Source organism: Haliaeetus albicilla, chromosome 13 (assembly GCF_947461875.1).
Source record: "Haliaeetus albicilla chromosome 13, bHalAlb1.1, whole genome shotgun sequence".
NCBI classification, from domain to species: domain Eukaryota; kingdom Metazoa; phylum Chordata; class Aves; order Accipitriformes; family Accipitridae; genus Haliaeetus; species Haliaeetus albicilla.
In genome coordinates this window covers 23,099,324-23,113,947 of record NC_091495.1, presented here as the reverse complement: position 1 = coordinate 23,113,947, position 14,624 = coordinate 23,099,324, and the positions used below count along the sequence as shown (strand labels likewise).

General features: G+C 39.9%; 1 protein-coding gene across 3 annotated transcripts in view; it reads right to left on the bottom strand.

Annotated features, from left to right (window-relative positions):
• Window positions 1–593: 593 nt before the first annotated feature.
• The window catches only part of ZNF318 (zinc finger protein 318), a 29,012-nt gene continuing 14,981 nt past the window's right edge, over window positions 594–14,624 (bottom strand). For 2 of the 3 annotated variants that reach the window (XM_069800461.1, XM_069800462.1), the window contains 6 exons: window positions 11,419–11,518; window positions 10,355–10,641; window positions 7,244–7,447; window positions 6,662–6,761; window positions 5,502–5,620; window positions 594–5,057 (listed from right to left, as the gene is read on the bottom strand). In XM_069800461.1, coding sequence (XP_069656562.1) covers window positions 1,629–5,057; window positions 5,502–5,620; window positions 6,662–6,761; window positions 7,244–7,447; window positions 10,355–10,641; window positions 11,419–11,518 — 4,239 coding nt within the window. In that variant the 3' untranslated portion in view covers window positions 594–1,628. The remainder of the gene's footprint in view (window positions 5,058–5,501; window positions 5,621–6,661; window positions 6,762–7,243; window positions 7,448–10,354; window positions 10,642–11,418; window positions 11,519–14,624) is intronic. The other variant, XR_011327511.1, reaches the window with a different exon arrangement.

The following is a 14,624-nucleotide window of genomic DNA, read 5'->3' as shown; positions in this document are numbered from 1 at the left end:
TTATTTGAAGAAAGTAGGGCAATGATACTAACAAAGACTTCTTATATTCAATGCAGTAACTGCTTAACATCATAAAAAAAGCTTAAAGACCCTTTCTCAAACCCCTCTTCCCTTCTTAATTACCTTTTTTTGGTGACGACCATTTATACTAGATTTCCAAATTCAGCTTAAATAGTTCTTACATTTCTAATATGAAAACCACCATAATGACTCTGAAAAATATTTCATACCTTCTTCACACACAGTCATGGAAACAGAAGAAAAATGGTGATTTTTTTTCCCCCCTCTGGAGGTCCACATGCTGGTAGCGATTACAGAAATATGAACTCTCCTTGGGTTCCCCCACCCCGATGCCCCACCTCGAGCTTTACATAGGGCTCAGGACTTCAAACAAACTTCCACTGATGATGTTGACGATAGTTCTTCCATTGACTTCAGCTGGGAATAAATAATTTTTTTACTGAGCAAGCTAACTGTTGAACATCTTCATCATCTACAGTTTCTCAATTTTACCAGCTACTACAGGAGTTAGAAACTAATTTAAATAAAACAGTTTCCTTGAGTTCAGAAAAAAAAGAAAATCGAGAAGAAAGTCTTGTTGACCACCATATGTTTATTTTTTAAACAATTTACAAATAAAAATGTTATATTTATCCAAGCAAACACATTTAATACTTTAGTCTTTAACAAGCTATACAAATGAGAACCATCACACTAGAGCTTTTGATAGCTCAAGGACCATTCAGGGTAGGCATGCATGTGTCTGTATCACATGAAGCGAGTCCAATTCCTGACACCAGGGTTCTGATCTTCTGCTTCTTCAGAGCTGGTCAGCTGCTAAATGATTTAACACAAATAGTTACTGGATCACAATACAATGAAAGAAAGCCCATTTCAAATCATGTAAGTGACCTCAATATGTCTGGTCCAGGTGTCAGGCCACAGAGCCTTACCGATTAGTCTTCTTCTCCAAAAGCCAGTCGGGCAGATTTTCTCCCCTTGCTTATTGATGTGGCATCCATACATGTGCTTATACAATACAATGAAACAGCTTAAGTACAGATGTAATACAACAATAATTACAAATCACAGAGACAGATAAACAAACAAAATCAACTCTAATCACATTCTTGCATTTCAAACAATGAAAGTAAACAAAACCATGCATTACAGTTTAAAGAAATTTTCAGTTTTAGCTCTTCTGCAAGTCTCCATTTCCTCAAATTCTAAATTGCTGTTCTTGAGCTTGTCCCAGTGGCTGGGCTACTCATGGTGCTACTGACACAAACAGGGTGAGCTGGAAATCATCCAAGAATGGTCAAAGAATAAAAGCCCCCAAAATGAACAACAAAGACGCACGCATTATAAATGAGAGATTCCATTTTAATAGCAGAGTGTAGAAAAGAAATTGGCAAAAAAATTCACATGAAAAAACATTTTACACAATCAATTATGTACAGAATAAAGTATGTGTCTGATTTCCGATAATGTAAGTTTCACTTTAGTCAAGTCCTACCACAGGATGCAAAATACACCCAAACCCCTCAACTGGAACAAAAACCCAAACAAAAACAATATACATAATCCCAGCTCTGGCTCCTCAAATATTGGGACTGGCTGGGTTCACTTCAACCCACTGGGCTTTCTGCTAAGCTTTCAGCAATTCCTGAATTTGTTGTAGCTTCCAAACTGTCAGCAGTTTCTGTTTGCTCAGTCTTCTTGCTCTGGATGGTGCATGCTCCCTTGCTTCCTGAGCCACTTTCATTTCCACGTGTTTCTTTGAGTTCAGGAAGGAAAGTTTCCATGCACCCAGAAGCCTGACTTTCTGCGTTGCCTCCGTCACAACTCAGTGACAGCATTTCAGCAGCTCCACCTTTGCTCTCCCTCACTTGCAGAAGGATCTCAGACATGGGAGAAATGCCCTGCATTTCTAGAACTGGCATGACCACTTCTGTAGTGTCAGTATTTGAGGACTGCAATCCAAGCTGTGGCATATCTTTTTGAGAAATCCGTGTGCAAAATTTATCTTCCTGACTACCAGAAGTCAATGTAGCAAAATCAGTAATCTCTGTTTTATCCACTGTTTTTTCAATGGCCAGCTTCTTAAGTTTATTGGACTCCAACCTAATGGATGCAATAGTTTCTAGTTTTGAGACTTCTTCCGTATTCTTATTTAAATGTCCCGCTGTACGGATGCTGAAGCATTCACGTTTTACCTTAGTATCTCCCAAACTGAAATCAGTGCTTTTAAACTCGAGCTCTGCTTTCTGGAAGGGAGTCTCATTATGTTTCACATCTTCTGATGTCAAAGAAACTTTGTCGTTATCCACACAAACATCTGCAGAGAGACTTTCAGATCGCTCAGTGTTCAATCCTGAGTGAGTGCTATTCACATGAAAGTCATTGGCTGCTGAGGTTCTTAAAACCTCATGCTTTGTTTCTCGGAAGTGGACAGCTTCTTCTGAAAGACGGTCCCTATGGAAATCTGCTGATAAACCAACTACTGACTCTCGGACAAGATCAGAGCGAGCCCTAGAAAAGCCTCCAGTCCCTACTTGTTTTGCATCTCTCTTGATAAAAACATTATCTAATGTTGCATCAGATCCGGTGTGTCCTAATGATTTTTTTTCAACTTCAACTACTAATTCTACACTGGATCTGAGTTCAACAATGTTCGCAGAGCAGGCGTTGACTAACCATGCAACTTCTTGCCTTTGGGTTTGGTTATCTAATACTGCATGGCCTGAAGGTTCAGATCGAACTTTTTCTTGACCTTTTAATACACTAATTCTAGTTCCTGTGTTGGCAAGACATGTGTCTGGCCATACCTCTGTCAATTCTGAAGCACTAACTTCATTAGAACCAGTTTTTATTTCTACATTTGGAGTATTTGGTAGATCCCAACCACTTTCAGAACAAGAATGGGTTGTGATGACCTGTTCTCCATTACTACTTCTGGAAGTGTCCCATTCACCAGGACTTCTTGTCAATTCTGAAATCTTATTTTGGGTTTCTGAAATTCGGGGAGCTTCGCCAAGGACTCCTGGCTGAGATACTTCCAAAGCTACACTTTTCAGTTTTACATCTTTTAAGGAGGCATCAATAGAATTCTGTTCTGTCATTACTGCTACTGAAGGTTTTTCTTTTGAGGTGTTTTGAGAATCACAGAGTAAGTCTGGACTATCAGTTTCTGAGTGACTTCTACAGTTATCACTTAACTTTTCCTCTACCAAATGGGAATTTTCCAAATTTTTAATTTCATTCTGTGTTTCAGGTAACAATGTCTTTGGGTGTAAGCTAAGCTCAGTCTTTACCGCTTTTACTTCCCGGTCTTTCATCTCTGCATCTTTCTCCAGGGTACCAGGAACGTTTGTGTTAGTAATGGAAGTTTTACTTGCATCTTCCTGTCCAAATTTCTCTTGGACCTCTGTTGTCTGTAGAACACAGAATTCCTGACCGCCTACCTGCTCTCCACCTCCTGTATCCACAAGTCCAATTTCTGCAGGCATCTGGATACCAGAAGCATTTTTTGTTTCTGGCAATTCTGTGACCAACATTTCCGATAGCTGAGACTGAAGTGGTTTCTTGTTCATTTCAGCCTGATTCTCACTAAGAACCCAACTCCCTGTTACTTGATTATTACACTGTGAGGAATCTTCTTTCAATTTAGTCCGAACATCTGTTGAAAGAGGAAGCTGAAATTTTTGACCTACGTCTTTCTGAATACCATTTTCAACATCAGGGCTCATCTCAATATGAAGTATTGAAGTCTCCTGAGTATCAGTTTTCTCCAGCTCTGAGCTTTGCTCAGCTGAGTGGACTTGGCTAACTTCAGTAGCCATGTTCTGAGAATCCTCCTTCATGGAAGATGAGCTATTATTTGTTCTAGGGTTTGCAGATAAGTCTGCAGGTTTTGTTAGGTTAGAGCTTTCTCCATTTGGAAGTGCAGAACTTGCAAGCTTGCTGTCAGCCGAACCCTTTCCACCACTACTGTAGAAAATATCATAGAGATCTTTAGCATTGGCTGTGGCCAAGCAAGAGTTTCGTTTCTCTACCTTTTTTGCCTGATCACTGAAAGCAGTTGAAGGTGGTGGTGGTGGAGGGGGTCTCACAGGCATTGCCAGCATTGTCTGTTCACTTTCAGACACACCTGGAGCTACTTCATCTGCAGGGATGACAGCTGCCTGCTGGACTGCTGGTGGAGGAGGGCGTGAAGGTGGTATATCAGAAGTTTGAGAAGACTCACTTTTCTCTGCTGCTTTCAGATCCTCCTCTGCCCCTTTTAAAATTACTTCTTCTCCTCCAAAAGCTTTTGAGATGATATCCGGAGGCAGTAGAAGATCTGCATTGGTTTCTTTTACTACAGGCAGTGGTTTGGTGGTAGCTCCAGAGGATTTTATGGATAAAAAGGTGTTCAAAGGTGCTGGTTTGCTAACTGTTGCAGCAGTAGACTTCCTGAAAATCATGGTGGGGACTGGTAGATTAGGTAGAATTTTTGCTGGTGTTGATGTGAAAACAACTGGTGTCCATGGGCTAGTGTGTGGAATAACAGTTTTTCCAGACAGCTTGATTTCAATGGGCTTGACATGGAGTTTCCCAGACAGACACTTGCTCTCCTCTTTGTTTCCTTCTGTACTCTCCTCCTTTGGAATAGCTCCTCCCAGGGTTTTATCCTCTCTCTCAGTCTTTTTCCAGCTGAATTTCCCAAAGGAAGTCTGACTTGGTGATTCCTTTTTAGATTCCTCTTTCTTTTCTTCTTTTTTCTCCTCCTTCTTATCTTCCTTCTTCAGTTTAAGCTTGATACCCATTTTTCGCCCAGAAGAATCTATTTTGCCTTGAGTTTCACTAGTCCCTTCTCCAAGCTCCGGGATGCTCTTTGCTTCCTCTTTCTTTATTATTTTTGGTTTCTTCTCATCCTTCTCTTCTTTCTGTTTCTCAACTAGTTTCCGTTTCAGCTCACTCTGCCGCCTGCGCTCTGTTTCCAGAACTACAGCCAACCCAGCTTGACGGTCTAGATTTCTCCTCTCTTCATAGAGTGGGTTTTCATCTATGTATTTCTGTGGAAATAAATGGCACAATTTTAGCCACTGTTTCCATGAAAAAGAAATAAATAAATTCAGCTCTGTAACAGTTTTGACTTGTTCAGGAGGTGCCATCTCAACACTAAGAGAGCAGAAAACTTCCTACCAAGAAACCGCGATGCTACAAAGACCACATTCTGTAATTTAATGTGAATTGAGTGGTGGCTTGCAGCAGTGCTGTCACTTTACAGAAGAGTTTGAAAATCAACGCTGGGACTTAAACACCATTTCAACCTCATGCACATGAAAGATTAGTCTCTGTGTAGTGGGAAGTTCTGCTTATTTAGTTCAGTAGAATGTAGTGAAGATAACCAAATACATATACTCTGAGGAGTCAAATGTCATTCTTCAGGAAAGGAAGACAGAACAAGTAGAATCTAACACAAGGAATGACTCACTCCTGGTACACCAGTTACCAACCTTGTATTTCTCATTGTGGGGATGACTTTTCACATGCTGCTCTGCTGAGATTTGATCTCCAAAAAATTCATGACAGAGCTGGCAATAATATCCAGTAATGGGAATCAGAAACTCAGAGCCTGAAAAGGCCGAAGAAAATGATCAGAGAAACAAAACTTAATAAATGCCAAGCTCTTAACAAAGCCAGATAAACATATCAAAGAACAACAGCAAAACTTCCAGCCATGTTGCTTTCGGAACAGTTAATGCTGGTCTCCTTAAGCTTACAGTACGGGAAACACCACTACCAGGAGCAAACATGTAAACTGAAGAAGCTTGATTACTATGATTTTAAAAATTATTTTAGTGCTCTCCATCGTATTAAGGCTATCCCCTATTCAAGTGGGTTAACATTTCCTACAGTCTTAATCTATTTTCCATCTTTGTGGTATAGTTTGCTCAAACACTAAACACCTCGTTTATAAAAAGAACGCAAGTATTTTCATTGAAGTTCAGCAAGACTACATCCTTGTGCCTACAGAACCAGCTGCAGTGATCTAACACACTGCAGATTTTCCTTTAGTGGGCACTACTCGAAGTACGTAACAGATTAATATAAACTGAGACTGATCACTGGCAGGCCTATTTAGACGTTCAGATTTTAAATCTTGTATTAACTTTCAAATAACTTACAGCCCCTTCCACACAGCTTTCTCAGATTCTCTGTATCCATGCTCTACCAAGTACTTATCAGTGACTTTTCAAGGACACGTCTACTAAAAATGTATTGAATGGAAGAGCCTGTTGCAAGACTGCGTGGAGTATTGCACACGTTCTGCCCAAACACAGCAAGCTCTTGTGGTCATGTTCTGAATTCTAATACGTTAGCAAAAATCACTTCAGAACTATACTGGAGAAAGAAAAAGTCACCTGGTATTAAAAGAAAAAACTAAACTCTAAAACGAAGAGAAGGAACCACACTATGTTTTCCTGCATTCTTGCTTCATGACCTTTTCCACAAGAACAACCAGGAAATTAAATTATTTGTCTTTTACCTAATAATACAGTATCTATATGTGCTCTTCTAACAAGGTGAAGTTTTGAAATTCCTTTCTCTGAGCAACTGGAACGTGCTGGAGGGCAAAGGGAGATGATACCCAAGCTAAAAAAAATCAACGTACCTTTGGCAGGAACAGTTATCTTATCGATGCGTTTTATGGAGTCTTGTTTGGTCTCACTCTGGGTCTTCGAAGCCCAAGGTCTGTTGTAAGGATCCAGGGTCTATTTGCACAGTGACAGAGGTATACAGGCTCATATATTACACTAGCAAGGCAAGTACACTTGTCTTTTTCCTTTTTAACATCCTTTCAGAACACTGAACATTAAAATCAACTTGCAAATATTTACAGGAACTATGTTTTCCTCTCCTTCCCCTCCCATTTTGCAATTTATAATGAGAAAATAACCTGTGAAAAGGGTAAAATGTAAATGATAGCAAAGAACAGGTAAACATAAGAAACACAAATATCAAACGCTAGTTTCCGAGTGAACTGGACACAGGCCCCATTTACACTAGTCAGAACACACTGGTACCTGTACAAACTGCTCAAGTCCAACATTAGGGAAAAAGAATTTGATAAGCAACTTCTTGGGTTCATTATTACTTCAGGTGCTCTTGTAAAATGTAGTTCTGTGATGTATGTTTTAGTGTTAACATTTAGAGCAATATGAAATGCACTTAGCGAAGGAAGCCTGCAACATACCTGTCTGTGTTTCTTATTATGCATGTGTGTGAAAAAGTCAAACATGGTCCCGCAGATGGTATTGCAGTCTTTGCACCAGTGGTTCCCTGCATCATAATACTCATAAATATTGGCCAACTGGAAAGGATGTTTGGAGGACTGTGAAGAGGATTCTGCTGGCTTCGGGCTTCTACCTCTGGATTTTTCATTAGTAGTTTTTGATTCCTAAATTGAACAAAAGGAAACACTTCTCTAAGACAAGGCAGGACAGACATAATGCTCTAGAACTCAGAACCTGCCTCCAGCAGAAGCCACACACACCAAGAAAAAAAAAAAAAAATTTATCACCTGCTTTTCAGCGCCCCGGCTAATTCCACTGTTTCAGAGAGCTGGTATTGCCGACTAAGACGCTGCATGGCCGCAGTGAAGAGCTTCCAATAAGGTTCCCAGATGTAATGGCTGGATGGTTGTAGGTAATCAAGGAACCAAATGAACAAATTCCCTATGGCATGCACCCTTCCCACTTTATGGGTTTCACATAAAGATCTGAATAGTTCCAATTTACCATACTAGCCAAACAGTGCCCAGAAGACCTAAAATGGTTCCCCTAGAAGCATTCAGAAATTACTGTAAAGTAGCTTGGATGAAAGCAGAATGAAAAAAGAAGTAAGAATTAGGTGACTAAATGTATTTAACTCAATCAGCTTTATCAGATTATTTGGGAGTTCCTGAATTCTCCAGGAGACTCGTTGCTCAGCATTAATAGAAAGATGGTGTTTTGTTAACTACTTAAGTATATAAGGTGAAGCATCTTGTGATTTAAGCATGTGATATTTGCACTTACATTGAGTTGTACAGAAAGACATCATACATTTCAGGACTCTAGCCAAAATTAATACTATACTAACACTGCAGAGTAGCAAAACAAATAATCCCTGAAATAGATCATGAATGAGCCCTGCTAATTTAGATTACAATAGTACTAGATGTATTTTGAGTTTTGAGTTACATTTTCAATGGCTGAAAGCCCATTATGTTATCATTTCTAATCTGCATGGCAGTCTGGAAAGAATAGCATGTTAACTTAGACCCGAGTTGGTTGCATGATTTCCAAGTTATTCACTATTGGTGTTGATCAAATTTACTTAAGCAGATTCAAAACTATTAAATAACATCTGCCTTACTTGAAATTCCATCTGATAATCAGGGATAGATTCTCTCCTATTAACACCAACCCACACAACATACATTGTAAATCAAACAATGAAGAGATACCCAGGCTACTATGCACCCCACAGATAGCACTATCCCAATACGACCTAGTTCTTGATAGCAGAGTAGGAAGTGACCGAGTAAATAGTTGCATATATTCTGTCTGCAAGAACACCGCAAAGCTGACATTCTCTTAAACAATGAGAAGATCAACTTACGATCTGCAGGAAGTGCATGGAAGGATGTTCATGATGTCTGAGAAGTGTCACCGTTTGTGTTATTTACAGACATACACCCAACCCAACATATCCTATAAAAATACTATCTCAATCAGAACTTTAAAAAGACAATGCTTCTCACATAGATAGGTGATAGCCAACTCTTAAACCCAGTTTGTGCTTAACCCCAGCTCAAAGATGCCTTTATAATTTGCTGCTCTTCAGAGCCCACAAGGGACAATCTGTCTGTTTAGTACAACAAGGCTCACCTCTGCAACGACTATGTAACTGCAATACACAGACACAGATTCAGCAGCAAGGGACTACAAAGTAGCTTGCAAATCAGCAGAAAGGCATACGTTTCTGCCCTTAGGTTGGCAGTCAACCAATCTCAGTGTCAAAAGGCCCGCACCATCTTTCTTTTCATTAAAAAAAAGTTAACAATCAGAATTACAAGGTGAATCTTAGAGACTAAAGGCAGTGTCCTATGTGTCTACAGATATCTGAAATTATTAAATGTTCCTGGCTAGAACTCAGAATTTTCCATGTTAAAATACAGAACTATGAAAAGGGGATCAAGTCATTATGGGCTTGGACAATACAAACAATGAAAGTTAAAATAATGAAAAACATATTCACACATGCCATATCGCAAGAAAAGAAAGCAATATAACACTGCAATGTAGGATTTAACAGACATTGTTACCTACTTTAGCTTTACAATGTGGTGACTGAAGCAAATGATTTGTAAAATTAAGTGGATACTAAACTTCAGTGATGTTTCAAGAAACAACAAAAACAAACCACAAAAGCAAGTCTTAAAATGAACGGCATCTAATGAGTTCTCTGAACCAGACCAGGATGAAGCATAAGGAAAAGTTTACAGGATACACTGATCCGAGTGACCTTGTAGTTTATACCTCTTATCCTACAAACATTTCCCTCTCTGCAAAAAATACACGGTAAGGTCTGCACAAAAAGCATCTACCATCTACCATTTCCCATCAGCTATTTTGTTAAATATTTGAATAAACATCTGAAAAGCAGGATAATTAATCTTCTGAATACATGCATAACCTTCCAGACATTACTATCATACACTACTTCCAAAGTAAAAACTATCTTCTGGAATGCAAGAAACCTGCTTTAGTATATCCAGCACTCAGTAGTATAGACCACGTCAGAGAGACCATACTGATGCATACTGACATTTCTTAAGAGAAAACACATAGCATGTACATAATAATAATTTTAAGCTTACAATCATATGTAAGTCTTGCGATTTGTTAGTATATTCACCCAGTGAGAAGACCAACATGCTCCAAACTTGCAGAGAGCTTTGCTGCTACAAACATTCCTCCTTGACAGGCCATGCCAGAAATGTTGTAGAGAAAAAAAGTCTGTCCTCCTGGTATGGCACTGAGACCAAACAGCTACAAACACTCATGATACTGTTCAATCCAACACCTCAGCAAAACCAAGATCAAAACCAGTAAGTGGTATTGAACTGCACAAACCCTGAGGGAAATTATAAGCACGGATGCATTGACTCTCACCTGCATGCACGATCAAAACCAGCATATGAGATGTGATAACAAATGACATCAAATGATCTTCTAGTAAAGGTTTGGGAGCAGCTGCCTCCCCAGTGCCCTCTTCTCTTAGTGGGAAAATCATTAGCACAGAAGCCAGAAGACTTTACCTTGTTGGAGGAAGATGTTTTCTCCAGACCTTTTGCATTTTCTGACTTGCTGTTCTTTTCCAAGGAATCTTTCGTTTCCACGGATGGTTTCCGGGGTTTTTCAAATATGTTAATCCCCAGGATTTGTGCCACTTTGTCAAGCTCAGACTGCTTCTTGTCAGCTGCATCAGATTCTTTATGCAGCTCTGAAATCTCCTTCATAATATTCTCTTGTAATCTGTTCACCTCAACCAGTAAGGGGTCTTTGTGTCCATCCTTCTCACGACGTTTTTTCCTCAACATCTCTCCTGAGCCAATCAAGGAAGTAGAAGAGTTGGAAATGCAACAGGAAAATTGTCTTAAGATCTGTACAACTATTCCAGCAACAAGTAAAATACTAATATAACATATTACAGCTAAATCTTGACTAGGGAGTTGTAAAGACAGACCTGACTCTCAGGTACAGCATCACCAAATCTGCACGATCCACCTCTATAAGGATTGCCTTAATATACACCGCTAACAGAGGCACCATAATCCTCAAGAGAGAGAATCAATTTAATAATCACTATTTCCCTGTGTGACCAAACAAGCAGAAGTTAATCGTACATTCTACCCTGAAAGTATCACTTTCCAAAGGTGAGGGAAATTAGTATTTATTTGGACCAAACAGAAGTTTTAAAAATAAAAAAGTTAGCTCTGTCTAGAGAGGACTTTTCCTTCTCCAAATAAGATTCATGAAAAATTGAAAGGCACGATGACTTGTCTTCAGTCGCTATTTCTCACTTCTTTGAAAGAAGTGCTAAAACACATGAAGTACAATTCATTTAACTTATCAAGCTGCCGAAGAAAATGCAAAAGCAACTATTTGCTTCAGTGTAACAGCCAAATTTTGACATAATTAATTTTAATATAGTAAGTAGGTCACTGCCTTCTCAAGAGTTCTGCATTGCCCGGAGTATGAAAATATTAGTTTTAAACTATAGACTATTATTAATATTTTGGTCTTCACTTCTCCTAGCAGGTACTAGGACTTGAGACACACCCCAGTGGAAAAAAAAAAGCAGGGGGGGGATGCACTGTACCTTGCTGTTTACGAAGCCTGTCCAACTCAGTCTTGAGATAGTAAAGCTTCTTCTGCCGTGCTTCTCGTTCATTCTTCAGTTTTTCTCTCTCTTCTATCACCTAAACAGATTGGAAGGGGACTGGATTTTCTTCTCTTCCCAACACAAGATAATCAGTCTTGCAAGAATGACAGCAAGACCTCAATTTGCCAGTCACAGAACACTGCTCACTGTTCTCAAAATGTTCTTGAGTATTTTAACACAACAAATACACCTCATCCTCTGCATCTGTATGTAACTATATCAAGTGCTCACACTTCAACCCTACAAGAAGGTGATTTTTTTCTTTTGGGCAGTGTATTCCCCAAAACTGCCTTGTTTGTTGCACCATTTCCCAAGGCACTTAGACTCAGCTGATTATCTTCTACAGGGGTGAGCAAGATCAAGGCTAAATGGGTCTTCAAAGCTCATGCAGTATCTCTACAGCTAGCATGTTCCATCAGGGACAAAAGACTTCACAGCCCTTTTCCTTGCCTCCTGCTTTGACTCTGGCCAATTTCAGCTATTATTTAGACTTCTGCTTCAAACTGATCGTAACTGTATCACCAAATATATTTTGCAGGCATAACTGTCTGAAATGAAACACCTGGATGAAGTTTCTTTCTTGCTCAATAAAGTAAACTGGCATGAGGAGCTCACAAATTCAGTTTTCACTGGTTTTCATTGATTCTCACAGAAGGAAACCAGGCAATATGCTAAAATGAAACCTGAAAAGTTCTTTCAATATCCTTTCCAGCTTCATTTTTCAAGAGACAAATCCCAAATTTTTACTTTCACAATGCTCCTAAAGCTTACTACTGACTCCTCCCTTGAACAAACAACAACTGACCTGTAGGGTTTGGTGTTCGGAAGATCTCGCAATGTCACGGAAAGTTAGAGGGTTAGTCGCAGCCTTATGATGTGTCTGTAATCCCGCCTACCCTTGTTAGTATAAAAGGAATTGACTGCGCAATAAAAGGTGGAAGTTGGCGCTCACACTGTGTGTGCTATCTGTCTCTTTCCCTGGTCTGGGGTTGATCAGTGATCTAATCGTGGCACCTTGATATGCGGCGAACACTACACTGACCCAAGACCTTGTCTTCCCTAGAGAATCACTACTACTGTGGCAATGTAAATGTTGGCAGGATCCCTAGATCCTGCCTGGAGTAAGCCCTGGAAGGGGATCTACCAACAGAGTTAGGCCACGTCTTAAATGCCACAAGTTTTTTGGGTTTTTTGTGTTGTTTTTAATAACCACCAAAACACCATCCTCTCACTCTGGGTTTTCTGCCAGCATAGGGGCATCAACTGGAGCATGCCAGTTTTTATACTGCAAGCCATCACAGCAAAAAAATGGTGGACTAAGCCCAAGCCAACGACATCTATAGTACAGACAAAGCCCTAGAAGTTCTGCCAAGATGCACAGGTGAGCTACCACGGTATTTCATGGCAGGAGACACACCTTCAGTCAACAGAGCTTTTCCAGAAGTGCCAAATTTCATTAAAAACAAAATTTCAACCACGTCAGATGAAGAAATTAATCCTGCAAGCTGTGAAATCTCACTTATCTGCTGATGTAGCACTTTGTGTAAGTACTCCTCTCTAAGTCACTTCAAACAAAAAGCAAAGAGGTTATCTTAGGCCAAAAATTTAAAGTGACTTCTTTTGAGCCTCTCTTGGATTCAGTGGTCCGTCCTTCCATGGCCTGACTTGTTCTGAGGAGTATGATGTAATTGAGTAGGTGAAAAGCTTCCAGACCCTGCCATGTGGTGCTCTTCTACTAGCAGATCTACCAACACAATGTATCATTAGCACAGCTACAGTGCAAGAATGTCTCTAATGCAGATACCCATAGGTAGATGAAAAATTAGGTACGAGCCAGCAATGTGCACTTGCAGCTTAGAAATCAAATTGTATTCTGGGCTGCACAAAAACCATGGCCAGCAGGTCCAGGGAGGTGATTCTCCACCTCTACAGTGTTCTCATGAGACCCCACCTGGAATACCACATCCAGCTCTGGAGCCCCCAGCACAAGAAAGACACGGACCTGTTGGGGCCATGAAAATGATTAGAGGGCTGGGACATCTCTCTTATGAAGAAAGACTGAGAGAGTTGGGGTTGCTCAGCCTGGAGAAAAGAAGGGTCTGGGAAGACCTTATTGCAGCCTTTCAATATATAAAGGGGGCTTATAAGATGGAGAGAGACTTCTTCCGAAGGCCTGTATTGACAGGACAATGTGCAGTCATTTTAAAATAAACGAGGGTAGATTTAAATCGGACATAAGGAAGAAATTTTTTACAGTGAGGGTGGTGAGACACTGGAACAGGTTGCCCAGAGAGGCTGTGGATGCCCCATCCCTGGAAGTGTTCAAGACCAGGTTGGATGGGGCTTTGAGCAACCTGGTCTAGTGAAAGATGTCCCTGCCCCCAGCAGAGGGGTTGGAACCAGATGATTTTTAAAGGTCCCTTCCAACCCAAATCATTCTATGGTTCTATGCCCTTATTTTAACAACAAAGATTGAGTGGACACCAGTTTGAAAACCCAAACAACTCTCAGGAATCTTCCAGTCCTTTGATGGTTATACAACTACAGTTTCCTATTTTAAAATACGTTCTTCACCACTACTCTCTAATTATCATACAAACCAAGGTAATTAGAAGAGGAAAACATTAATACCCATAACCTAAACTGGTGTCAGATGCCCAAAGTAAAGAACAGTTTTCCTTAAGTTCTTCTGATTTTGTGATTCTTATAAGAGATAATTAATACAAATGTAGAGGGAAAATTGTATGCAACTGTGAATAATGATATCCTTTAGTATATATTTAAGAATGTCTAACATAGGTATAACCATGGTATTATTGTACCATGTACCATGTTCACACGGAGCCTCCTGTGTTTCAGTTTGTGCCCACTGCCTCCTGTCCTCCCACTGTACACCACTAAAAAAAGCCCAGCTCCATCTTCTTTATACCGCTGCTTCAGGTATTTATAGATTTAGATTCTTCAGGTATTTTAATATCTAAAGGTCAGCAGAACAAAGCCAAGCTGTGGCCACCAGGTGTTTTTTCTCTAAGATTTTGGCTGGCCCCAAGAACTATGGGCATACAACTTTGGGGAATTTTAAACACATTTTTTTAAATTGTCACAGAGTAATACAAACAAATGCCTAGAAATCTTTAACAAAA